At 48.2% G+C, this 27119-nt stretch overlaps 2 protein-coding genes across 2 annotated transcripts; both read left to right on the plus strand.

Moving 5' to 3' along the window:
* Positions 1-13750: 13750 nt before the first annotated feature.
* LOC109739414 (aspartyl protease 37-like) lies at positions 13751-14710 on the plus strand (the record flags this gene model as incomplete). The annotated part of the gene is made up of 1 exon (XM_073504483.1): positions 13751-14710. A coding segment is annotated over one exon (786 nt), but the record flags the coding sequence as incomplete, so codon positions are not given.
* A 6890-nt stretch (positions 14711-21600) lies between these two features.
* LOC109739413 (uncharacterized) lies at positions 21601-26443 on the plus strand. Its single transcript, XM_073503027.1, has 10 exons — positions 21601-21841; positions 21971-22035; positions 22768-22854; positions 24323-24537; positions 24670-24882; positions 25001-25052; positions 25158-25307; positions 25435-25476; positions 25561-25608; positions 25701-26443. Exons 1-10 carry the CDS (start codon positions 21601-21603, stop codon positions 25860-25862), a joined length of 1275 nt encoding a protein of 424 aa, XP_073359128.1. The 3' UTR covers positions 25863-26443.
* Positions 26444-27119: the final 676 nt, after the last annotated feature.

The following is a 27119-nucleotide window of genomic DNA, read 5'->3' on the forward strand; positions in this document are numbered from 1 at the left end:
CAAGCCAAACTGCTACTTGCTTCACAAACATCTCCTTTGGACAAAAACTTGCAAAAATTCTAGAGGAATAATGGCTTGATGAACCATGCCCAAAATGGGTGGAGGTAGGTTATATGGATAATAGAAGGCCTAGAAAATTTGGCAGCCATAATGGAGCAAGATAAAATATACTTGCTTCACAAACTGAAATTTTGGACAGAATCAAAGAATTGAAGATGAGCTCACATGGAGGCATGACTTTAGCTCTACTTTGGTGGAGGGCTATTATATGATCATATGAGGGATCATGCAAAATGGCAACTTATTTGGATATGCCTAGCTTGCACCTCCTTCACAAAGCTTCTTTCTAGATAGAAACTTTGGAAAATCATAATTAAATAAGTACTAGGCAAATGAGGTTGCATTTTGGCATGTGGCAATGATATGGACAGGAAAAGGTGTCCAAGGAGTTTGAGGTCAATTGGGAAAAGGAAAATAGCACTTGCTTCACGATGTGCCATTTAGGGCAGAATAGGAAATGAATTATTTGAGCATGATGATAAACATGAAAAATGAAATATTTTGCCATATTTGATAAATATATGACCCAAACAATTTATGAGAATTATTTGGGAATTTTAGGAGTGATGGAAATAAAGGTTGCTTCACAAAGCCACGGAAAAAGAAAACTCAAGCAAAAACCTCAGAAAAACAAAAGAAAAAGAAAGGGCCAAAAATCAGGCTGTCACACCTATTAACCGGAGGCCCAGCCCAAATTGCTATTTTTTTGCCTATTTTAGTGTTTCGCAGAAAAAGAATATCAAACGGAGTCCAAACGGAATGAAACCTTCGGGAACGTGATTTTCGGAACAAACGTGATCCAGAGGACTTGGAGTCTACGTAAAGCAATCAACGAGGAGGGCACGCGGTAGGGGGGCGCCCACCTCCTCCAGGCGCTCCCTCCACCCTCGTGGGCCCCTCGTTGCTCCACCGACGTACTTCTTCCTCCTATATATACCCATATACCCTGGAAACATCATATACGGAGCCAAAACCCTATTTCCACCGCCGCAACCTTCTGTACCCGTGAGATCCCATCTTGGGGCCTTTTCCGGCGCTCCGCCGGAGGGGCATTGATCACGGAGGGCATCTACATCAACACCATAGCCTCTCCGATGATGTGTGAGTAGTTTACCTCAGACCTTCGGGTCCATAGTTATTAGCTAGATGGCTTCTTCTCTCTCTTTGGATCTCAATACAAAGTTCTCCTCGATCTTCTTGGAGATCTATTCGATGTAATCTTCTTTTGCGGTGTGTTTGTCGAGATCCGATGAATTGTGGGTTTATGATCAAGTTTATCTATGAACAATATTTGAATCTCCTCTGAATTCTTTTATGTATGATTGGTTATCTTTGCAAGTCTCTTCGAATTATCAGTTTGGTTTGGCCTACTAGATTGATCTTTCTTGCAATGGGAGAAGTGCTTAGCATTGGGTTCAATCTTGCGGTGTCCTTTCCCAGTGACAGCAGGGGCGGCAAGGCACGTATTGTATTGTTGCCATCGAGGATAAAAAGATGGGGTTTATATCATATTGCATGAGTTTATCCCTCTACATCATGTCATCTTGCTTAGAGCATTACTCTGTTCTTATGAACTTAAAACTCTAGATGCATGCTGGATAGCGGTCGATGTGTGGAGTAATAGTAGTAGATGCAGAATCGTTTCGGTCTACTTGTCGCGGACGTGATGCCTATATACATGATCATACCTAGATATTCTCATAACTATGCTCAATTCTATCAATTGCTCGACAGTAATTCGTTTACCCACCGTAATACTTATGCTCTTGAGAGAAGCCACTAGTGAAACCTATGCGCCCGGGGTCTATTTTCTATCATATTAATCTCCCAACAACAAGCTATTTCTGGCGCTGTTTATTTTGCTTTCTTTACTTTTACTCTTTATCATAAAAATACCAAAAATATTATCTTATCATCTCTATCAGATCTCACTCTCGTAAGTGACCGTGAGGGATTGACAACCCCTTTATCGCGTTGGTTGCGAGGTTCTTATTTGTTTGTGTAGGTGCGTCGGACTCGAGCGTGGTCTCCTACTGGATTGATACCTTGGTTCTCAAAAACTGAGGGAAACACTTATGCTACTTTACTGCATCACCCTTTCCTCTTCAAGGGAAAACCAACGCAGTGCTCAAGAGGTAGCACACGCGCACCGACGGCATCCTCTGCTTGGGCGACCTGGCGCTCCCTTGTCTCCAACCGCTCGAGTTCGAGGCTGCGCTCCGTGGCCTCCAGCAGCAGTGCTTCTTCGCGCTTCAAGATCTCCTCCTCGTCGGAAGGTGCGCCCTTCATCAATGCTAATGCGGCCTTGCGCGTCTCCACATGCTGCTCCAAGGAGGCGTTCAAGGCCTGGAGCTCCCGCCTGCGCTCCTCGGCAATCGTGCGGCGACAGTCTGCCTCCCTGGCCTCCTCGAAGGCTCGGGCGCTGGCCTCGCGCGAGGTCGCCAGGGATGCCTCGGCCTTCGCATTGGCGTGCTGGTGCTGAAGGCGGCCGAGGTTGATAGCCACCTTCAATTGATGCCACTCCTCCACTAGTCGGAGACCCTCGGCCTCAAGGCACGCGTCAACATCCACGAGTTCTTCGCCGAGCCGGCTCATCGCGCACATTGCCTCCTGAAAGAGCTCGTGGCGGACGACACTCCGCTCGTGCGCAAACTTAAGCGTGCAACCGGGTCTGACCCCCGCAGCGGGGGTTGCCGGCGGGATCTGAAGCGGCTCACCCCCTTTTAGCAGGGGGCTGGGGGCTGGAGCCTCCCGGGTCGCCGATCGGGCTTCGGCAGGGGCCCGGATGGGTTGAGACTCTTTGCTTGAAGAAGAAGCCAGGATCGAAGTCATCCAGCCGCCGTCCATAACCAGAGGAGGAGCCCTTGGCACACTTGCCACACCCCAGGCGAGGCCAGGAAGGAGAGACGGCAAAGGCGCGGGTTCGAGGCGCCAATCCAGCGTGTTTGCCTCTCCGGCCGACCTCGCGCCGAGTGCGGCATGCTGGCTTGGGGCGCTCAAGGGCAGCGGGGGATTCGAGGCAGGAGGAGGTTGCTTCCCAGGAGACTTCGCGGCCTTAGCAGAAGGGACCCTGAGAAGCCACTGTCAGGAGGGGAAGCATCACTCGAGAAATTACAAAGATAGGGTACTCACACGTCTATGGCGATATACTTCCTCTGCTTCAACGGCCGGAAGGCATCACTGCTGCACCTTGGAGACCCTTTCCTCTTGCGGAGCGCATCGAAGTCCAGACGGAGCCGGCCGAAGCATTGGACACGGCAACCAGCGCGGGGCGCGGCTAGTGAGGCGCCCGAGGAGACGACCTCGGGAGTGCTGGGCTGAGGGGAGCCCTCGGGCTCCGCCTCATGATGACCTGCTAAGACCTCGGAGTCTTCGGCCTCAGGAGCAGCGGATTGCATCGCCCCCTCAGCTGTCACCCCAAGGCAAGACTTACGGGCTCCCGGGGATGGCACCTCGAGAGCCTCGAGCGGTGTCGATGCCTCAGCACCCGCTCCTCCGGCCTTCAGTGGTGCTCGCCCCCCTGCATCCACTCTTGGGGTAAGTTTGATGCTGGCGGCAAGGAGAGGGACAACGGAGACAGGGTTCTCGCGGGGCCCTTCAAGGTCGACTGGACGCAGCCCCCATTCATCGAAGGGGGGCATCTGCCCCGTGAACTCCACCCTGTTTGAGCAGCAATACAAAGACAGCCCTCCTGTGGCATATCGGCTGGCAAGGGGTTGCCCGTCAGGACCTCGAGCACCGTTCTTCGTGCCTCGGGCGGAAGCCCCGACTCCTGAAGCCTCATGCGATCCAGGCCACCGAAGAGGGCCCACATCGGCCTGGAATGGCGCTGTAGTGGGGCGATGTGTCACAACCCTAGAATACCTGAGTGAAATAGTTGCATCTGCACTCATGCATCATGTCTAAAATTTCTGAAAGTTGAATTGAGGTTAGTTGAAACCCTCAGAAATCACTTCAGAAATAATCAGCATTAAAATCTTTTCAAAGAAGTCCAAGAAAAATGTTCCTCTTAGTCTCTGAAAATATTGGCAAGAGGTAAAACTCAAAACAATATTTTTGGAATCTCAGAGATATTTATTTTGGGCCTTTGAATTAAATCAATAACATATTTGAGTTGAATTTATTTCTGTTATATAAGAAATACAGTTCAAGTATTTTTGTAAGTTTGCATGTGACCTTGGACTAGCTCCCTGAGCTCACATAAAAATTTTACAGAAAGTTTTAAAATGGTTTGGTTTGAAAATCAAATCAAAACAAAGAAAGAAAAATAGAAAACAGAAACAGAAAAGAGAGAGAGAGTTACCTGGCCTTACCTGGCTGGCCTAGGTCCTGTGCAGCCCAGTTGGCGGCCCAGCCCGCCTGGCCACCTCCTCCTGTCGTCTTCCTCCTTGCCAGGAGGACGGGCGCGTGCCCGATGCGCGCGCACCGCCGTGCGGCCACCTCCTGCCTGCTTGCTCGCTGCTGGAGACGGCCCCGAGCACCACGCACCCCCCGGACCCTCTCGTTCTCTCCCGTGCTCATTCTCTCCTATGCCACCTTTTCTCTCCCGTGACCGAATCCACCATCACCGCCGTTCGCCGTTGCCGCGGCCACAGCCACCGCCTCGCCAGACCGAGCTGCTCCCGAGCTCCGCCACGACGTCGTCGTCCTCCCCACCTACTCACGAGATGCCGGACTCCCCGACGCATCGTCCCCGACGTCTTCTTCTTCCTCGCGCCACCGAGATCGCCGGCGACCTCCCGTCGTCACCAGCCCCTCCCTGAGCACGCCGAGGCCTCCGTTAAACTCGCTGTGAGCTTCTGCGTCTTTCCCCTTCTTCCCCGATCTCATTCATGTCTTGTAGCCGCCGATTCCACCGGAGCCGTGAGCTCGGCTCCGCCGGCCATGTCGCCGCCGTGGCCACCATCACCTAGAGCTACAACCGAGCGCATAGCCGTGCTCAGCGCAATGCCAGAAGCCCGAAACCCCCTCCAGTTGCTCCTGCCATGCACGGCAACACCGGAACCGCTGAGACCCTAACTCCGGCCGCCGCCTTTGAGCTCGCCGCCGTCGATATAGATCGCCCCCGGCGTAACTGACTGCACCACTCGATGCGCGGGATCACCAGCTGTCCGTAGGTGGTCTCCTCCGTCCATTTGGACACCGGAGCGCGAAACCCGCAGCTCTCCGCCATGTCTGGCCCCGCCGGCATCGAGCCGGCGGCAGGTTTTGACCCAGTTGACCCGACTTTGACCACCGTTTGACCACGAGTGGGTCACTGACGTGGGGGCCAGGGCCCCTGTTTAATAAGTGTTAGGTTTAATTAGTGCTAATTAACTTAGTTAATTAGATGAGCCACTGACATGCGGGCCCAGCCCCGCTGACATTTTAGTTATGGCTAGTTTAGCACTAATTAACTCAGTTAATTAGCTGAGTCACTGACTAGTGGGCCCAAATGGTCTGGTTTGACCTGGGCTGGCGCCTTTGACTTGCTGACGTAGTGATGATGTCACTCTGACGTCACAAAGCCTTTTCTAGAATTTAAACAAATCTAAATGATTTATTTATTTTCAGAAAATACCATAAACTTCTAAAAATCATATAAATTCAACCGTAGCTCAGATTGAAATAATTTATATATAAAAAATGATCAGAAAAATCCAATCTATCCATCTGTACTGGTTTCATGCATGATAGAGCAACTTAACCTTGCTGTTTAGATGAAACTAGATGATGCACTTATATGAGGTCATATTTTGGGTTTGCATTTGAATCCTTGATTCAAATGAACTCAAACCACCCTGTTTATAGCTGCAGTAGACAAAACCCACTCATCTTGCCATGTCATTTGCATGCATCATATTGTTGCATATTGCCATGTATTGATTGTGTTACCGGTGTAATCTCCGTGGTAGGTTCTGCTCCCGAGGATATTCACGAGTATCCAGTTGCAGGACAGTACCCCTCGACCACTCTGTCTAGCAAGCAAAACCCCCTTGTTCATTCTGATACAATACCACTCTCTCACTCCTGCTCTCTTTTACTGCATTAGGACAACAACGATTCAACTGTTACATGTTGCGGTAGTTGAACCCCTTTCCTCTGCATGACCTGTCATTGCCACAGTAAATAGATGAAACCCACTAGCATGAGTAGGAGTTGTTTGAGCCCTGATGTGCCTACTCATTCATGCTTGTTTGTCATGCCTGCTATTGCTTAGAGTTGTGTAAGGTCTGATTCATCGGGGATGAATTGGAAAGTTGTGAACATGTCCTACTGTGTGTGAGCTAAGTGTGTGAACACGATTTGGTAAAGGTAGCGGTGAGAGGCCATGTAGGAGTACATGGTGGGTTGTCTCATTGAAGCCGTCCTCAGGAACTGAGTTCTGTGTTTGTGATCCATGAAACAGCTACTACCACACGTTGGGCCCTGAAATATGACCCCGCTCGACTTCTTAACCACCCTAGTCCTCTGTCCAGGAGTTGCAAGTAGTTTCTGGTGTTTGTAGTATGCTGGAGGCCGTGCGCAGCGCTGACCCGAGGGGTGGGCTGTGATGCGGTAGGCACGTGGCACGGTGTACCGGGCGCCCGTTTGGTGTCTCGGGAACCCTGCACACATCGTTCGGGGCCGTATGTGGAAACCTCGGCCAGACTCCCTGCGGATGGAACCTGGATAGGCGATAAACCTGGACTAGAGGCTTGAGTGTTTAGGTAGGTCGTGGTCTACACCCACGTCGGCTTTCGCTTGAAGTCTGCCGAGCACATGTCGTGTGCAGACGCTAAGTGGTGGAAACATGTGTGAAGAAGTACACCCCTGCAGGGTTATAAATGATCTATTCGAATAGTCGTGTCCGCGGTAAAGGACTTCTGGGTTGCCTATAACAGTTCATAGACAAGTGAAAGTGGATACTCTAAAACTCGCACGATAAGCGTGAGTGCTATGGATGGCCTTCTCGTAGGGAGACGGGAGCGAATCCATAGTGGTGTATTGATATGGTGAATATGTGGACTCGTGTGCGCCACCTCAAAAGAGTTACTTGCAGTCATAGTTTAGGATAGACACTGAGTCAAAGCTGGCTTGCTACAGTCAAACTCCACCACCCCCTTTGTTGATACTGATGCATATGTAGCTAGTTTTTATGTAAGTCTTGCTGGGTACATTTGTACTCACGTTTGCCTATTTTATGTTTTGCAGAGAGATATCAGTCTTGCTAGTAGTTCCGTGTGGACTTCGATGTTTAGCTTGATACCTCAGCTACGATCTTGTGCCCTTGGCAGGATCTGGTAGATAGTCAGGCTTCTCAGCCTTTTTCATTTGTAGATGTCTGTACTCAGACATGTTAAGCTTCCGCATGTGCTTTGACTTGTATGCTCTGAATGTTAGGTCATGAGACCCATGTTTGTAATATCTCGCTCCTCGGAGCCTAATGAATAAATACTTTGAGTCGTAGAGTTTTGTTGTGATGCCATGTTGTATTTACACATATCGAGCATATTGTGTGTATGATTGAAATGCTTGGTATGTGTGGGATCCGACAACCTAGTTGTTTATCCTTGGTAGCCTCTCTTATGGGGAAATGTAGTCTTGTGCTTCCATGAGCCATAGTAGTCCGCTACAGCCCGGTTCACCGGAGTCCTGCTAGCCCAGCACTACTGCTCCAGAACACTTGACTGGCCGGCATGTGATTCACTTCGTTCCTGTTTCTGTCCCTTCGGGGAAATGTCACGCGGTAACATCCGGAGTCCTGCCTAGCCTGCTACAGCCCGGTTCACCGGAGTCCTATTAGCCCAGTTCTACAGCCCGGATTCGCACGCTGCTGACCGACATGCTCGATGTTGATTTATGTATGCCTGTCCCCGTAAGTTAGTGCCACTTTGGATTCACGACTAGTCATGTCGGCCTGGGTTCTCTGTCATATGGATGCTAGCGACACTATCATATACGTGAGCCAAAAGGCGCAAACGGTCCCGGGCCATGGTAGGGCAACACCCGTGGGAGTACCGTGCGTGAGGTCACAAAGTGATATGAGGTGTTACCGGCTAGATCGATGTGACTTGAAATCGGGGTCCTGGCACGACGTGGCGTCGGAGGAACTCCTTCATCACCATGGGTGCTGTCACACCGAGATCTTTCAGCCTCTTCAACCGGAGCCAGACGAAGGCAAGGCGGGGGTCCGGAAGCTTCTCGTGGCCCCAGCCGGTGTTGGGAACGGCGGGCGCCAAGGGGGGCGAGAGAAAGGGGCTGAGCACACCACGTCCACAAACACCCACCGTGTCTGAAACTCGCTTGTGGATGGTGGAAGCTCAAAATCAATCCCCGAGCCAGCCGTCGCAGCCACGACCTGGAAGCTCAAGCATCCCGAGCACTGCCGAGCGCAGGTCAGGTGCAGCGAGAAGAAATGGCGCAATAGGGCCACGGAAGGGGGAATGCCCACCATGGCCTCGCAAACGAAAGCAAAAACAGCAAGAAGGGAGGCTGATTGGGGATCCAGGTGCAACATATGGATCTGATAGCGGGAGAGCACGGTGTTGAAGAAGGCGGACAAGGGAGGAACCAGGCCAGCCCACAAGGCGTCGATGAAGAATTGGACCTCGGTGGCTTTCCTGTCGACGGAGGTGCGGGATGCGGGCCAGGCCGCCGTCCTCCCCCATTCGTTGAAGTCAGCGGCGAGCGCAGGGCGCACCTTGTCCATGGCTTGCTGGTTGAGCACCAACGACCGGCCTACGGTGGGTTCAACGGCCGGGGGTGGCCCGGCTGAAGACTGAGACTTCTTCTTTCCCTTCTCCGTTCGCCGGGGCGCCATGGCAACAAGGAGGGCCGAGCTCGAGACAGCTTGGAAGGTTATTGTCTCAGAAAGGCGGGAGAGTTGGAGGGGCGCGTCACCAGCAATGGGGGATAACTGTGCAAGTCACGGTGGCCGCCTAGCCAGGCGGATGTCAAGACTGCGTCGGAAAGCGGAGACGCCCACGTCCAATCAATCGCCACGCGTCAGACGGGGCCGCGGGCTGTTGGGGCCCGCGGTGTTCCACATTTTCCCTTTGACTTCACCTCGAAGCCAAGTCCGAGCGCGCCTTGGGCCTGAGGGCAACTGTCGGCGTCCTGGGAACGGGGGTCCCCAGACTTGCCTGCCTGCAGCCCATGGCGTGGCTCCATCAGCGGCCCTGTATGGCCCATCTTCACCAGCAAACACTCAAGTCCCTCGCGTGGGGCCAAGCCTCGCGAGGCAGACGACGCAAGTCCTCCTCGGGGGCAGCCTCACCAGGCTGGCTCGCGAGGGGCGGAGAGATCAAGGCAAGGGGCACCTCGCGAGGTTCCTGTGACGCAAGCCATGACGACCGGGGCCAGGCAGGCGCCAGCGCGCGCAGTGTCCTCGTTTCCTCTTTGGTGCTAAAGAGGCAAGCGCAGGCGAGGAGTCCCGAGGCATCAGGAAAAGGTTTCCATATCAGTGCAACGAGACCAAGACCAGCAGGACGGCAGGACAGAGGTCATCGCGGAGCCCACGATGGCGTCACCACCAGAGCCTTTGGCAGGCGAAGACCACCTTTAGTCAGGATAACTTGTACTAGTTGTCTCCCTTCAAATTTGGCCGTTGTGGGATCCTTTCCCGCCTAAACATTTGCGAAGAGGACCAGGGCCTCTATAAATAGGGCTAGCCACCACCATAGGGAAGGGGATCGAGGGGTCAAACATACCCGAGGAGATTCAGATCATCCCCAGCTACACAAACTCACCAACCACAAGAGCATCTCTTCTCAGGAGGTTGTTCTTCCCTTGTAACTGTTCATCCTCAGCCCAAGAGGCAATCCACCACACCACACTGGAGTAGGGTATTACACCACATCGGTGGCCCGAACCAGTATAAATCTTGTGTCCCTTTGTTCTGCGGGTTCGACGCGCTGAAGCTTTGAGATCGCGGTGAGAGAGAGAGAGAGAGAGAGTGCTAGGGGGAGGAGAGATCTTCGTGCGCACCCCAGTGTTCGAACCTCAAGGGTTTTGCCGGAACCCGAAATCCGACAGCCTTGCATGCCAGTTTCATCCTCACTGGTCCCAACCTAATGAGGGAGAGCTCATCGACCACAATCGGACGGCCCAACATCTTGAACGCTTCCTTGATACGCTCCATCTTGCGGTGCTTCTCCGGGATCCCATGTAGGCGCACCCATGCTTCAGGCATAACCAAGGTGGGAATCACCTCGTGCACCACATCTCGGACCCGCGTAGTGATGTCGTTGATCGACGGGAATAGCTTGCCACTTGACCTGGCCATGTGAAGGAGATCTGCGTACGGGAAGACCACCATGAACTCGTTGTCCCCCACCTGGGAGATCTGCCAGTCCCAGTCCCCTACCACCATGTGCTTGAGCTCTTGTTTGAGGACTCGCAGGTTCAGCAAGCCCGGCTCAGCAGAGAGGATGGAGGCGTTGACAGCAGAGAGCGGCCGCGGGCCCTCGGGCTCATCCTCTTCTTCGAAGAGGAATTCTCAGTATGGTCACTCTACCATTGTCACGTCCCCTCCTTGCGACTCCGACGCCATTGCAGGTGGTGTCTGATGATGCTTCTCAATCAGGGCGGCACAACGGGCGTCTTGAAAAGAAGAACGGTTCGTGTAATATATATCCTGACGGCAAAGCGAGCGGAATACTGGTTGATGAAGACCTTTGGAGAGTTTCCCAAGATGAACAAATATGAGTTTGTGGATAACAAGATGAAACCTTAGCTCGATATTTACAACAAGCCATTTTCTTCGCAGAGGATCACGGCAATTCGAGCTTTGGGAGGCGTCGACAGAATGGCGAATTTGGACCTGGCCAAGATGGGATATTCCGAGGACCTGGGTTGTGCTTCACTTGAAAATGTTAGTCCATGATTGTTGCATGGAGAGATGGAAAATCTCTAGGTGGATGAGATCTTTGCTGGTGCTTGATGCTGAGGGTCGTTTTGGTTACCTCATGACTTGTCACCAGTGGTTTTGGGACTTGGCGCTCTTGTATAAGGCTGAGACAAACGTGTGTGTGTGCGCGCGCGCGTATTTTCTTCTAAACTCTACCTCAATCTTTAGTTTTCCTTTTGTGTCTTCTTTTTTATATTATCAATTTCGCCCTGTTTCGTCAATTAACTGGGCAACCCTCCTCTCCTTGTATGGAAATAGCAGATATCATGTCCTTGCCTTGACAAGTTGCTCCATAAAAAGAAGTTCTCGCCCTTTTCTCTTAGGTCTTCTCCCCACCATGTCCTCCCCGATCGAGGCGACACCCTCCTAGCCTTCCCTCCCGGCGCTCCAAATCTCTTTCGCTGTAGCACCCCCTCTCCTCATCTGGGTTCCTCGATCGTGCTTGCCGTCACCTCACATCGGAAAAGTTGCTCATGTCTAGTGACATCAAGTGGGAGCTGCTGAGCTCGGAGAGCACCTGGACCTCGATGTCGACCTTTGGCGTGATACCACAATGTGTCAGGATTCGTTCTTGAGACTCGCCATTGCGACCTAGAGGGAATTGGTAGCCCCCTTGCGACGAGGTGTAGCATGGGCTGCTCGATAACTGGCACCGACGTCTTCTCCCAAGAGGCCCCCCGAGCCTTTTGAAGTGGGTAGCACTGTCATCCCCACAACGACCGAAAGCATCTTTCCTACGGTGTCTCTCATGTTTCTTGATCGGACGGCATTAAATCGGACCGCCGTGCAGCACAGGAGAGCATCTTTGTTGGCCTTGGTCGTGTTCGTGTGGGGGATCTATGCTCGGTTCGTCCCTCACTTGTTTTATTTTGTGATTGTTCTATGATTCCGTTTCTTTTTTTTTTGGTCTTCCTTTCTCAGTGGATCCAACAAATAGTGAGACTATTTCACCTAGAGTCGACACCAAAAAAATATGACCCCATGAAAGAATTTTCAATTTGCTGATCACATTAGGTTGGTTTTTTTTGTGGATGGAAAATGCAAAAAAAAAACATTTTAATTCTAATAAGTAGCTAACAAGATCAAAAAAATCTTAGAATTTGGCATTATCTTTGATCAGTCATTTAGTCGTGCAAAAAAGGTCTCCGTATGTTGGATAATTTTTTTTGCATTGTGCTTCACATGGTATCGGCTTTCAGGTGTCGGCAAAGTACTAGAATGTAATTGTGATATGAAGAGTGGCAATATGTAAATTTATCAATACTAATGTAAGTATATGTTCTAGTCTACTTTTTAAGCTACATGTACAAACAAAATAAGTGATCATTTGAAACCTCATTGTTTGACTTGAATGTCTAAGAAACATCCTAGCAGATCCACCCATTACAAAGCAAAGTACAAGCACACTTTTGTCAAATCTCGTAAGGCTTTTCATCTAGCCATATTATGAACCAATGAAAATTTTAACATATTGTTCTATTTTGGACAAAAATGCCAAAAAAATATTTTTAAACCCCAAAAATTGCAATGAGATATAAGAAATCTAAAATTTTGAAATTGTCTCTAATATGTGTTTTAAGTCATATAGAAAAAGTTTGGAGTATGTTGAATGTATATTCTTGCAAGGTGCTTCGCAAGGTACTAGTTCTTAGTTACTAAAAAGAACTTATGACATGATGAGTTGGCTATATGATATTAAACTCATCAATGCTATTGATAAAAAAAATAGGGCTCACACCTCTCACTTGAACCCCAAAAATAATTTGTTCTCACTTACCATCCCCTTCAGACTTGTGATATCCACTTATATTTTGAACCGTGTGATTTCCACCAGCCGCGAGTGATCATATCAGTTTTGGACAATGTGGGTTTGATGAAGTGGCATTCACATGCATGTATTATGTCTGAAATACCCCTGGTGATACTACCAATCTCCAGCGTGAACAGCTAGCTAGTCGTTCCATGTCTGATTCCATTTTTCACTCTCTTTCTTCCTGGCATTGGCAGTGATATGATTTGATCTCCTCTCTAGGTAGGCCGGTTGAGACTTTAGAGAGACCCGTGGTGCCTTTGCAGCATGGAGAGATGCTTACATGGTTGAGGCAAAAGCGTGTAGTACACAGCCATGACCACCGCATCCATCCCTTTGGCGTCCTCTTCCTGCAAGCGGTATGCCCGGCCACAGCCATGGCCTCCGTCCTTTCACGCTGTGTTTGTTGGTTCAAGCAGAAATTTCGTGGAGCCTTCCTCGCCGTCCGCGTCTCTCCATGATTGAACAAAGTTTTTTTTTTTTTGCGTGAGGATTTAACAAGAGGAAGAGAGGAATCACAACCTTAACTTTTTTTTTGCCGAAAGATAACAATCTAAACCTAGAGAGATGTTTTTTTTTTCGGGGCTAGAGACATGTATATATAGTGGTCACCACTTACCAGGGCCTGTTGATCAACCTAAATGAAAAAAGAAGACTTGGGAGGTCTATTTTGTGAAGAGGGATCACAACCTAGAGAGGTCGAGAGCGCATGGAAATTTCAACATGCCTCTACTGCATATATAGGGGTCACTAGGGCATGTTGCTCAAATGCAGCTGCCTAGCTTTGGCTTGTACTAGTACATCCAGAGACAATACTGCAAAATGACCGTAGCAATGCCAGCTGCTTGCTCGCTTCTTCTACTTCTCCTTCTGGTGGCGCCAGTGGCCGCCGGGAATCCCAAGCGGCATCCCATTCACAAGCCCGCCAGCAAATGCGTCATCAAAGGTGTCCGTTGGGCGAACTGGGAGCAGTTGATGGAGGAGCAAGCCCCGGTCCTCGTCATTGATGATCACCATCACCAGCCGGGCAGCCCGGCGCACACGTACGGCGCCTTCATCTTCGACCTCTCCGTCGGGCGGCAGGCCCTCTCTGTCGTCATGGACATCTCCAGCGAGCTCGTCTGGGCGCGGTGTGGACCCCGGCTCAGGCCCACGCGGCCACGCCCACCTTCTTGCCCCACCACTTCGGCTCCTTCGCCCCGGTCGCCCCCTGCCCATCATGGGTGCGCAACAACTCCGGCTCCTTTGGCCAGATCCACTATGCTGACCGGACTTGCCACGCCGGCGACTACAGCTGCGCAGCCCGCGGCCGGTACGTAGAGCACATTTACGGCGCCGGCAACACATCCGGCTACCTCGCCACCGACAAGTTCCGCTTGGGGAACACGAAGGTCAGGAGCTTGGTGTTCGGCTGCAGCCACAAGGTCACAGTGCCGGACAGCGTCGACGTCGCCTCCGGCTTCGTGGGATTCAACAGAGGCCCCGTGTCCCTCGTCTCGCAGCTCCGGATCTCAAGGTTCTCCTACTTCATCACGCTCCCCGACGACCCCGACAACAACAAGGCCTTCGTTAGCTTGAGCTGGGCAGACCACGCCGACGCTAAGGGCAGCCACACGCCGCTACTGGCGGCCAGGCCCAACCAGAACCCTTACTTGTACTACGTCAACCTCACCGGCCTGCAGGTGGACGGGCAGCTCCTCACCGACACCCCGGCGGGGACCTTCGACGTCCGGGCGAACGGCTCCGGCGGGGTGTTCCTCAGCACCACCTCGAGGAGGCCGCGTACACGGTTCTGAGGCGGGAGCTCGTGAGCAGGGTCCGATTGCAGGGCCTGGCTCCGGTGAACTCTACGGCCGGCCACAGCCTATGCTTCCTCACGCAGCACTTCTCCAAGCTGAAGAAGGTTCCCAAGCTTGCGCTGGTGTTCGACGGCGCCGACGCGACGATGGAGCTCAAGGCGCAGAACTACTTCTTCGCCCTTCGTGGCGGGCAGACGTGCCTGAGCATACTGACGTCGACCACCGGCGAGTCCGTCCTAGGCAGCCTGCTGCAGACCGGCAGGACGATGACCTACGACATCCATGGCGACGGCCGCGGCCAGCTGACGTTCTCGGGAGCGCCAGCGCCGGCGCAGGTGTCGCTGGCTACGCTTTTACTAGTCTGGGTGCTCCTCTTCTAGTTCCAGCTAGATCATGCGGGTGGGTAATAACTTTGGCGTCAGGTTGCTCGGACAAGTACTACTAGTTGGATTGTATTTTGAGTTTCCAGTTCAATCACCCTGCTGCTACCACTCTATGTTGAATTGCAATTCTCGATCTGGTAATCATTAGAATTTGAGGTTATGTGCATTCTGCAATTGCTCTCCAAGAAATTGCTTCAATCAAATATATTTTGTAGTCGAGTTTTAAATCGTTGATTTAAAGGTTATATGCACCTGGCATTTTGGAATACAAGGGAAAAAAGGATGTAGCTCTTCCCTTTGTTGTTGTTTGTTCTCCCTCTTTCTCCCTTTCTTTGTACTCTGAGTTGCTTTTGTTCACTTCGATCTGTTCTGAAATGTGTTTTAGTGTGTTTGTTCACCCATTTTAGTCTGTATACGTTTTGTATTAATAAATTATCTAAAACGTCTTATACGTGTGAACGGAGGGAGTAGATTATAAGGTAGACTTTGCTCTTCCTTCATATCCAATTTCTTTAAAAACGGTGCAAGTGTTTCAAACAGAAAAGGTTAATCAATGTTTCGATTGGTACCTACGATGCTTCATCAGCTCTTGCCCTAGTAAAGTGGAGTAAGCGGATACCGTTGACGAAATTCGGATACATATGATTCTGCTATCGAGATGATGTTCTTCCCTCTGTATGGACATCACCCTCGTTACTTTGGCGTCGTAGAGTCATATTCCCTGTGGCTCCAATTTGCACGAATGGCTTGAAGACCGCAAACTGATGACTGCACTTCTCCACCAACATTGCATCAAGTTCAACAGAAATGAAGGAGTTTGTAAATCGCAAATGTTTTGAGCGCTCGACGTCGCCAGTGATTAGGTCTTCCTTCGAGTTCAACCCTACATTCAAGCTTCACTGGTGTAGCTAGCGAATGCCAAGTTCGTCGGGTATTTCAGCTCCTATCAAATGTTGACACATGTGGAGAATCAAGCGCATCGATTGCAACTATCGGGGCATGCCAAGATACACCTGGTTTTTTATGCATTGCAAATGTGGTCTTCAAGCACCATTCGTCAGAAACTGCCTCAGATCTCGGACTAGCACGAAACACTTCAAGTTCCGGAGCTAGTGCCGGAGCGGCACCGTCGTCGTTGTCGTCCAAGGGGCCCAGCCATGACTGCCCAACCCAATGGCCGAATCAATGCGGGAGAACGCACGGCTACCCCACTGAAAATGATATGTATTGCTTATCGTTTATAGCGGTATCCCTGCATGCATAGCCCAAATGCAGATGCCGGGGGTCTTCCTCCATTTCAAATATATATATATAGCGGTATCCCTCGCGATCAACCACTACCATGCCAAGGTGGGTCGGGCCATTAGAACCGAAACGCTCGCGTTATCAGCGAGAAGCCGAGAACAGTTTTTTGGAAGCTTATGTGTTGATTTTAGGAACCTTCCCTTCATTTTCATCATTGTTTTTGTTCAGTTTCTCTTTTGTGTTTTTTTATTTTACCCTTTTTAATTCATCAACATTTCTTGAATTGGCAAAAAAATTAAGTTAGTAAAAGTTTTTCAATTTTCTAAAAAATTTCAAACACGCAAACATTTTTCAAAGATGCGATATTTTGTAGCGCAAATATTGCTCAATAGTGAATTTGCAAACATTTTTGCAAATCGGTGAACCTTTTCAATTGCCTGCAATTTTTTAAATAAAAAAACTTTTGGTGTTCACAAACATTTTGAAAATTCATGGATATGTTTTTCTTTTTGTGAATATTTTTTCTAATTAGCGAATGTGTTTTAATTCGGTCAACATTTTTTCAAATTCTCGAACATTTTTACATCTGTGGCCATTTTTTGAATTCACCGATATTATTTCCAGTATCTAAACATATTTGGGATTCGCAAAGGTTTCTTCAAATCTTTGAACATGTTGTTAAATCTGTGAACATTTATTTATTTCAACAAAGTTTTTTAATTTTCAAATATTTTTAAAATTCAGATTTTTTGAATTAATGAACATCTCTTGAATCCTTATTTTTTGTTAACTCGTGAACATTTGTTCCAATTCTTGAATACATTTCAAATTCACCCACCATTTTTTACTTCATGAACATTTTTGTGAATTAACAATTTTTTAATATACTTTTTTATTTCAAGAATATTTATTGAATTCACAAATTGTTTTAATATACACTAATATATTTTCATATTAGCCTAAATTGTAATGTAAAACCAACGAAAATAAAAAAATATATTATTATTATAGTTTTCACAAACACTTATCTATCATAGAGTAACCTAGAGAAGAGTGCATTAAACTTACCATTAAAAGAAGAAATAAAAAACCACAAAAGTATTTGTTGAGAGGGGAGCATTTTTTTCCTTTCGAGACAACGTTATGCCAGCGCTCCCCAACAGTCTTAGGGCCGGTCCATTTCTTCATCCTCTTGTTTAAAGTTTTATTAATGCTCCACTTGTTTATATGGTTTGGTGATTTCTACGACGGCTCATTGGAAATGTTAATGAATTTTCAAAATGTCTGTGACTTCTAAAAACATTCGTGAACAGAAAAAAATGTTATAAATTTCAAGAACAAATTCCCAAATTAAGACAACGTTCTCAATATTTTTTTAAAAAACTCAAATTAAGAAATGTTTGCAACGTTTGAGAATAGAAAAACTGTTCATGATTTCACTAAATGTCCACGAATTGAAAAAGTGTTCATAAATAAGAAAAATGTTCACGATTTCAAAAAAGGTTTGCAAATTTAAAATGTAGTTCACGCATTCAAAAATGTTTGGAAATTGAAAACAAATCCTGAATTAAAATGTTCACGAACTCTTAAAATGTTTGTGAATTCACAAATGTTCAAGATTTAAAAAAAATTGAGAATTTAAAAATGTTACCAATTCAAAAAATCTTCATGTTTAAAAAAATATATTCATGAATAGATAAACATGAATTCAAAATGTGTTCGTGATTTCAAAAAATGTTCACACATTATAAAAGTTGTTCCCAAATTTGAAAACGTTTTCAAAAATAAAAAATCATTCACAAATTCAGATAATTCTTGTGAACTCAAAAATGCTTGTGAAGTCAAAAAATGTCAAGAATTAAAAAATATTATACAAAGTTTGGGAAAATGTTCACAAAATACATATGTTAATGATTACAATAAATAATGTTCATGATTACAATAAATAATGATGAATTCAAAATAAGTTTGCAATATAAAAAAGTTCATAAATTGAAAGAATGTGACGAATTCAAAAATTGTTCACGAACTCAATAATCACTAATTCAAAATATATTTGAGGTTTTAAAAAAATATGTGAGAATTGAAAATTGTTGATAAATTCAAAAAAATGCAATTTTGAAATTTTTTGTGTATTTGGAAGATATGGGGCCCATTGCAAAAAGGTAAAAAAAAGGAAAATAAAATAAAAACTAAGAAAACTAGAAAATTAATGACTTAGAAAGAAATGTGTTTGTTGTATGATAGGAGTGGAGCATGAGTCAGCTATATGCATAAAACGTGTTTTCATGGGGTGTTGTGAAAGAGGAGGTTCGCATGAAGGAACCACCAGGATATGAAGATAAGAAAACACGTCACTATGTGTGCAAACTGGATAAGGTTTTTTACAAACTAAAGCAAGCACCTGGAGTACGTACTCTAGGTTAAGCTCGGAGTTAAAATGTCTTGGCTTTGTTGAACTCAAAACTAACAACTCTTTATTTGTCTATAACATGGCAAACACTATGATATTTGTGTTGATATATGTTGATGACATAATTATTAGAAGCTTCTCACAATGTGCTATTAATGCTCTACTTCATGATTTGAGCTCAACGTTTGTCTTGAAGGATTAATGACATAATGTTGAATCAAGAAATATATGTCGTTGAAATTCTAACTCGTACGAGAATGAAGGACCGCAAGCCTTCACCCACAACTTTGTCTTTCTCAAAAAAGCTTTCAACATATGAAGGACAGCCCCTCAAAGAAGAAGAGAGTACAAAATACATGAGTGTTGTAGGTTTGTTGATATCTGCATGTACCTACCACAGCACACTGAGAACTGTCAAAAGAAGTTGGAGATACGATTCATTTCATCGAAGGATCAATAGCAGATGGGTTCATTAAAGCTCTTCCAAGAAGGTCATTTGAAGAATTGAATAGAAATTTAAATTTAGGGTAGCTAAGATTAAGGGAAGATGTTAGACGGTACGTTTTGTACTCATTGTAATTTCAACTACCATTATCTCTATCCCCTCTCTCATAGCTATCATGTTCTTTGTATATCAACCGGATCTATGTGATCGTTTCAATCTTGTAAGCACGCTAATGGGTGTTCCTGCCTCGGTCAATATAACCGAATGCGGCTCCTCCTAGAAGGAGTAGGAACACTTCCTCTGATAGGTTAATCCATGGTCGGATTAATTACGCTAATTTTTAGTACCTTCCTAAGGTCTTGCAGACTTCTGGATGCTTGGGATTTACTATATACAAATCCAAAGTTGAACTCTCAATTGAATCGAATGAGAGAGCTCCAAAATTAGGGAGCATAAAGTATTTACTAGAAGGTTTGGGCGCGCTTCGCAGCGTCATTGATGTTCTTAGGATTCTTTAAAGAGAAAAAAATTGGTTTAACGCGTGGGAAAGATGACAAAGGCTTTTTGGGCGGCGTAATTACGTGTTATCTGCTAATCAACCAGTACTTATGCGGGAAAGGTTTTTGCGTTGATGCCGCATGTAATTATATCGTTTCTATATAATGTCCCATGTTGGTACTCTCTTTTTAGATGATGAGAGGATGCATGAGACCGGTGTGTTTTTACCGGCCGGTTGCTGCCAATTAATTTGAGAAATCGTTGACCCAACCAAAATCGTGAATGAAATCCAAAATTGAAAAACCCCAACTAAATGAGAAAGCTCATTGAGAAATAGTTGACTCGGTCAAAATCATGAACCAAATTCAAAATAGAACACCGATTAAACGAGAGGGCTCTAAAATTAGGAAGCATGGTGGGTTAGATATGTGATCAAAGTATATATGATCGTTCACCCGCAAAGAAAAAGTATATATTATTGTTGAGCACCTTATTTAGATGAGCATTTGGAGGAGATGTGTGTATCGCTATTCAGCGGCGTACGTGAACTTTGATGCATGCGTGCATGGCTCGTCCTAGCGGAACCGTACGTGGGTGTACGGCTGCAGCAAGTGATCACACGCACTCATGATGGCGTGCCGTAACTCTCCGTTCAGCTCACAGCGTTTTTCGCGCATCTTTCCTCTCCCGTGCGCCCGGCCGTGGCGCGACGATGCACGAAAATATGGCGGGCAGTCAAAGATGCCAGTCCTGCAGGTGCAAAGCACGAAAAATATGGAGGAGAGAGCACCTGATCCCTTGATGCTTCTCTTGGTGCTGGAGCAAAGGGCAACGGGAACGATTCCAATCCATGGCGTGAGTGAGCCGCCGAGGTCAGCAATGTAGGAGTACGTACGGTACGGGGAGGGAGGGAGGGAGCCAGCCTCTGCATGAGCCCGCGTCCACCATGCATGCAGTCAAAAGAGGATGTACTCCATTTCTCAGGGCCGTTGGAATGAATTCAGATGATTTACTCCTCATAATATCAGGCTCTGAATTCAAACATCCATGTCCGAACTGTGCACTTTTTTGTATCAAAAAGTTACTACAAAATTTGACTTTTCAAAAGGATATATGAATCGTGCAATTATGACAAGAAGCCTTGTGTAATTTTGTGCTATAGTAGGGCTGAATGTACCTGCACCAGAATAGTAAAGCGGTGCAGCTCTAAGCCTCTAACCTGGAATGATTCGCACGATTTGTTTAAATGAAATGCACATATTATATTTTATTTTGCGGCAAGTGTAACACGATCAATGTTTTAGCACGACCAACTCCAGAAAAATATGAAGAGAAAAAACAACTTTTTGTACCAAAAATGTAGGATTTTGAAAAAAAGAAACGTCGCAGGCTCTATTCCTTATAAAAGTACTCCTACTTATATTTTTCTGGAGTACTGAAATTCCCCAAAACAGTTTTTCCCCTGTCAGTTAGAGAAATGATACTCCTTGACAGTCCATCAACTTTTTTTTTTTGAGATTTTGACAGTCCATCAACTTCTTTTAACGGGCGATACAAGTTTGGGCTCGGAATCTTGGATCGGCCGGTAAAGAAGTATGGGAAAAATAAAGTAAATGGAGACGATCAGACCAACACGGGTGTGCACAAAAGCCCTAAAAATGAAGTCTGGGTCAAAAAGGTTGTGCATGTTGAACAAGTCAAGATGAGCGCCCGGGGGCCCTATCTTGATGTGCATCCACATGAACAAATAGAATTTCTAAAGATAGTAAACTTTGCACTGACTGGTCCCTGGTTTTGCTCTCAACCGTGCTCGCAAGTTGTTATTCCCGGCATGAGGAGAAGAAGAGACTAGCTACCGTATGAAAAATCAGCACCGATCTCTCTCCCAAGTTTCAAGCCAATCTTCCCGTTTCATCGTTGCCGGCACCAACTTTTTCGGAGTTCTCCCCGCGTCGCCCGACCGGTAACATCTTGTTATCTCTCGCAAATCGTCCATAGGCATTTCGAATCACCATGATCATAGCTTCATCCTTGCGAATTCTCTGGTCCATCCAGATAGTTACCAAAGGGGGAAGGCATGCAAGGCCCTCCTGGTCTGCATCCTCCGGCTCCATTCTACCCCGGTGGATACCCTCCCCCGCCGGGCTGGCCTGGTTACCCTATGCCATTTGTTCCGGTGCAAGGGTACGGAGCTCCACCTGGTGCGTATCCTCAACCCGGAGGATACCCTCCAGCTGGGTATCCACAACAACATGGCCATGCGCCGCAAGCTGGTTATGCCGTCCATGATAAATCGAAGAAGAAGTCTTCAAAGAAAGGTATTTTTCATATCTTTCACATTCTCCATGTCATTGCTTGTCATGGTTACCTTGCTAGAAAGGGCTGGAATGCAAAACCTTATTTTGGGACATATATATAAGACACGTATTGAAATACCATGTATGCAGGAAAAAAAGGTAAGGGTGGTGGCTTCGGCTCATTCCTCGCCGGTGCCGCTAGCGGTGCAGTTACGGTACTTGGAGCTGTATTGGCTGAAGATGAAGAACAGTCTTCTGGCAAGTTCAAATGGAAGTGATAAACCAAGAAAAAAAATGCAATTACCATTTTGTCTTTCGATCGGTGGAGCGAAAAACTACTACTTTTAAGATGTGGGAAGATCATAATGCCAGTTATTTCTCTCTTATGGATTTGTAGTACAATTTGATGTATCGCAGATTTGTTCAACACATGACACAGATTCCGTGCTCAAATCTATACATCTATAGAAGGACAGAAAATCGGCTAAACATGAGTTTTGAACGCCCGCAATTAATTCTATGGAAAATTCTTCAATGATTTTTAGGATGGATAATATGTTTCCTGCCCGTGCACCATCTTGTAGTAATTACCATCGTGCTCACGCCTCTCCGTCATTGGATTGACATCGTGCGGATGGACGGATGGTGACTGTTTGTGGGGGACTATGTCGACTTCTCGCCTGCGAAGGTGAGGGAAGACGCGAACATGTCTCGTAGTCAAGAAACACGCTTTCCTTATCCAAAATATGTGCTTCAATGGGAGAGCCATAGTCAGTGTACGTCAGTACATCACAAATTGATGAATTGGTTGTAATGGACGTCACTTTGTCACCACACAAAATTGTTTGAGTGGTGCTAGGGGAGAGAGAGGTTAGTAAAACTCTACGTCTTTGTGCATGCATTTCGGAGGTTTTAGCTTTCGAAAGTGTTGTTTTCGCTCCTTTCAGGTTATAACACTAACACTCGTAGACTCATCATCATGGAGAGAAGGTAAGGTGGTGGTGAAGAGGGGGAAGGACGGTGGGAAGGTGTCGGTGGGAGGCGAACCCTCGTCCTCTAGTCGCCTCTCAGGGCGATGTAAGGGCCTCTTGTTTTTTCGCTTGATCTATTCGGCCAGGAAAACTTATCTCCCCAGGCTAAGGCCGCCAACAACATCAAGGACATCCCGTGTCGGACATCGTGGAACCCGAACCTATCTATGCGTGTGGGTATCTCCGAGTAGAACCCGCCGTTGGGGCGCTGGGGGACGCCGCGGTAGCCCGACGCTCCTCGGCGGCGCGGCGGCATGGTGGCAGGGCGCTGGAGCGGTGGCGAGCGTGGCAGCGGAAGCAACCGAGGAAGCGGTGGAGGCGCGCGTGGCAACGGAAGAGGAAGAGAAGCGTGTGGAATAGGCGCGCGGCGAGCGCCGCATTTTATAGGCGCGCCGGAAGCGGTGCGCCAAAAAAAGCGCGCGACCTGCCGCCTTTTCCCGCGCGCGTGCAAACCGTTCCCGCGCGCACGACTTTCCCGCCACCGTTGGAGCGCGCCGGAAGCGGTGCGCCAAAAAAAACACGCGACCTGCCGCCTTTTCCCGCGCGCGTGCAAACCGTTCCCGCGCGCGCGACTTTCCCGCCATCGTTGGAGCGTGCCGAAACGTCCCGCGCGCCCAAAAGACTCGGTTTACCCCGCGCGTGCCTTTTACCGCGGCTGTTGTAGATGCTCTTCTCCTTTGAGGGAAGAGGGAAGAGAGGAGGAGAGAGATCCACCGGGTAATGATCATGGAATGTGATACTTTTTGACCGGTGGGGTTGCTTCGCCCAAGCGAGAAACCTCTACGAGGGGTGAGGGTTTTGGAAAGTAGAATAAAACTCACAGAACCGCAAGTATGATAAACCGTTTTGCTAAAGCGCATCAGAAGTCACAAAACTCCGTCATGAAATTTGGAAAGTACTAGAGATACGGATGGTGAGCACAGACCACCAAAGCATGAGACAGGACGGTGGATCGGAGGATGGTAAGCAGCTTGACATCCAATCCAACACGAATTAATACTCGTGTGAGTCAGCTGGAAATGATTTGCCTGCAGAATAAATCTTCCGATATAGACGCGCTTTGATGAGAATAGTTTCCCGGCTGACTGAATGAACTACTCCGCGAACGTACCGTGTAGAAAGGGAACGGTCCGTTGCCTGCTGGTCTCTTGGCGTGCGCACGTACCGTGTAGTGCGCTGGTCACGCAGGAGAAAACGGTCGCCGGCGGTCAAGCACGGAGTCTCGCTTTAGGCCGGAGACGGCAATAGTCCACGGCCCGGAAGGAGGCGCGGCGACCCGAGGAGTTGCCCGGATTGGCAACGCGTGAAGCCGCCGGGAAGACGCCCGCGCCCGCTTTTGCTCTGGCCCAAGCGCAACGCTCGCTTTCCGGTCGGCCGTGACGGACTGACGGACCGGTCACCGGGTCACACCACCTGAATTCAACTGCTACTGCTGCTACAGTCTGACACGCCGGCACACTGTGCCATACAGAAGTGGCCCCGGTGTGCCACCACCGTACAGGAGCACAGTGGTCAAAGCCACTCCGGTAGTCAGTCGCGGACGGACGAAAGTTCCCGGAAACTGCACCGCATGTCGCCGGCACCTGACCTAGCTGCTGCTCTGCTCCCTACACAACTCGAGAAGAAGAAGAGGAAGGAAAGCAGCCGCGTTGGATCAAGCGCACCGCAGCATACGTGCCACGCAAGGTAACGATCAATCAAACCTGTCTAGTAGTACAACCGCAATGCTTCTCCTTGTGCTGCGATGCGAGCCTCTTCTTGTTGGTGCCGCGACTGACTGACCAGTGTCTTCTCCTTCTGCTCGCTCGTCCGCTCCAGGGTTGCCGGAGGAGAGAGGATGGGGCGCGGGAGGGTGGAGATCAAGCGGATCGCCAACGACGTCTCGCGGCGGGCCACCTTCGGCAAGCGCAGCGCCGGGCTGCTCAAGAAGGCGCGGGAGCTCGCCGTGCTCTGCGACGTCGACCTCGGCGTCCTCGTCTTCGACGGCGCCGGCGCCGGCAGGCAGCTCGACTACTGCAGCCCCAACACCAGGTCCGGCGGGCATAGTCTTGTACATGATGCATAAATTTGATTACTTGTCTCTGCTACAGTAGTACGTACTAGTGTATAGTATAGTGCTGACGAACTCCTTCACTTGTCATTTGTTCAGTTGGAGTGACTTAATCGAGCGCTACGAGAGCATAAATCATGGTGAATATCAGGTTAATACACAAACACAATCTACTCATAGTACTAGGTATGAATACATCTTTACACTCAGAGTTAACTGCATTCTGATTGATCTTCTATATGATTCTTGCACACAGAAACTGTTGGCGGATATCGCAACGTTGAGGCATGAGCGTGACCACCTGGAGGCCAGCGTGAGGAGGCAGGCCGGAGAAGACCTGCCCTCCGGCGCAACCGCGGCAGAGCTCCGCGATCTGGAGCACAAGCTAGAGTGTGCACTGGGTAAAGTCCGTGAAACAAAGCTACTTATTACATAATACATACACACCAGGCCCTGCACAAAATTCACTTCGGCTCACATGTTACTGCCAGTGTTTGAGTGAATGGTTACTTGACTTTCATATATATGTGCAGGATAAACTGATGGAGGAGCAGTTGGACGAATCACACCACAGGGTATGTAGCTGTAACCGTAGGGGAACCGAAATGATTTAAGATGCAGACAAGCAACCGTGAGTGATCTGTGCGTGTGTCATGCAGGTGCACATCCTGGAGGACCAAAACAGCTTTCTTCGCCACATGGACATGGTACGAAGGAGTAATTTTCATCGCTGCCTGCCTGCTAGTGCTAGCACTCCTATATATTCTGGCTTCCTGAATGCGTCTCTACTCTTTATCAGATGAGCGAGGAGGGGCGGCAACGTGCTGCCGTGGAGGCGTCAGCGGAGGTGTCGGAGCTCATAGCGCCGGTGCCACCGGGAACGCTGTTCGGGGGATTCTTCCCGGAGTTGGAGGAGGAGGAAGCAGCGACGACCATTGTGTACTGTTATTTTCCAGATTGATGAGTAGAAGGAGATGACAGACTGACGGAACTAGACGGAGGTTAATTTTAGCTATTGAAGAATCTAGCCAGTAAAACTTACTAGTAGCAGGCCAGTAGTACTTACTTTCTGAGGCCATATGTATAGTTAACAAGCAGTAGCAGACGCCAGTGTTTTGCCAACGCCATATGTACACGCATGTGTCCCGTTTTGGCTCCGCATGATTTCCCGTGTGGGTAGCACTTCCGCAGCTGCTATCACGCTGGTTCATATGAAATTTACGGCAGTGTTATTTTTAATATTAGTGTTAATACTCCGACGTGAATGGATTAACTGATGATCAAAATGTCTATCTCCTACTTTGATTTTTATTTAGGGGATGCTTGGTTAGGTTTTTTTTAGCAAAAACCAATAGGATCTATTAAACGATGGAAATGTTTATAGGTATTACATTCATATCATGAGGAATGCCTAACCAAACGTGTCGCCCCTGTAAAAGGCCGACCAACTTATGAGCTTCTAAATTTGAAGTTCTAAATTCACGTATCGAGAAGAGAGACGGAGAAGGTGGAACGAAATTAGAGATTGTGCCGAAAATTAAAAAAACAACTTATCCAAACAAAAAATGGGTGCGAGAAATTCACGTTGCTTTCATGAACTTGATCTAGGGTCCAGTAAAACAACTTCAATCCTCAGTTTGGTTTTGTTCACCCAGAACTTTGAAAACCATCCACCTTACAACCATTATTCTCATTATTAAATACATAGACTTTATGGTGAAAGCCAAACATTGGTCTAAGTGCATGTGTCTTGGATTCTAGACTCAAATGATGATAACCAACAATACGGTAGTAGCATAGGAGCAGCTGAGAGAGACAGTCATGGCACAGGAGCAACTGAGAGAGAGGGGGGTGGCGATTTTGTCTAGGGGCTCTTTGCAGAAGGCTCCTCCCGAATGGTATTCTTTCACTTAGGTTTTTTTTGCCGGCGAGTAGCTCGTCGCTGATGTGCATGCCGCGGAAGCCCCATTCGTCCTCCACCACCAACATCAGGCAGGCTACACGCCGATGTGCGCCGCTCCGGCGAGGTACGCGACGCCGCCCAGCAGCAGAGCCACCCGGGGCAGCTGCACGCCGATCTCCTCACCAGGAGTAGCGGCGGCGAGAAGGTGATGGTGCGCCGTCCATGCGGCGGCGCCGAAGAGGGCGGTGTAGCCGAGGAGGAGGAGGAAGGCATCGAAGGTGGTGACCACGAGGCGCCAGGCAACCTTGCGGCCCG

The sequence above is a fragment of the Aegilops tauschii genome, chromosome 7 (assembly GCF_002575655.3).
Source record: "Aegilops tauschii subsp. strangulata cultivar AL8/78 chromosome 7, Aet v6.0, whole genome shotgun sequence".
NCBI lineage: Eukaryota > Viridiplantae > Streptophyta > Magnoliopsida > Poales > Poaceae > Aegilops > Aegilops tauschii.

Excerpts from the sequence above, each read along its gene's own strand:
- LOC109739413 (XM_073503027.1), top strand. The coding sequence starts at position 21,601 with ATGCAAGGCCCTCCTGGTCTGCATCCTCCGGCTCCATTCTACCCCGGT. Across the intron at positions 22,855-24,322 it reads AGGACGGTGGGAAGGTGTCG|AAGTGGCCCCGGTGTGCCAC; the intron begins GTGGGAGGCGAA and ends TGTGCCATACAG. Across the intron at positions 25,477-25,560 it reads TGGACGAATCACACCACAGG|GTGCACATCCTGGAGGACCA; the intron begins GTATGTAGCTGT and ends TGTGTCATGCAG.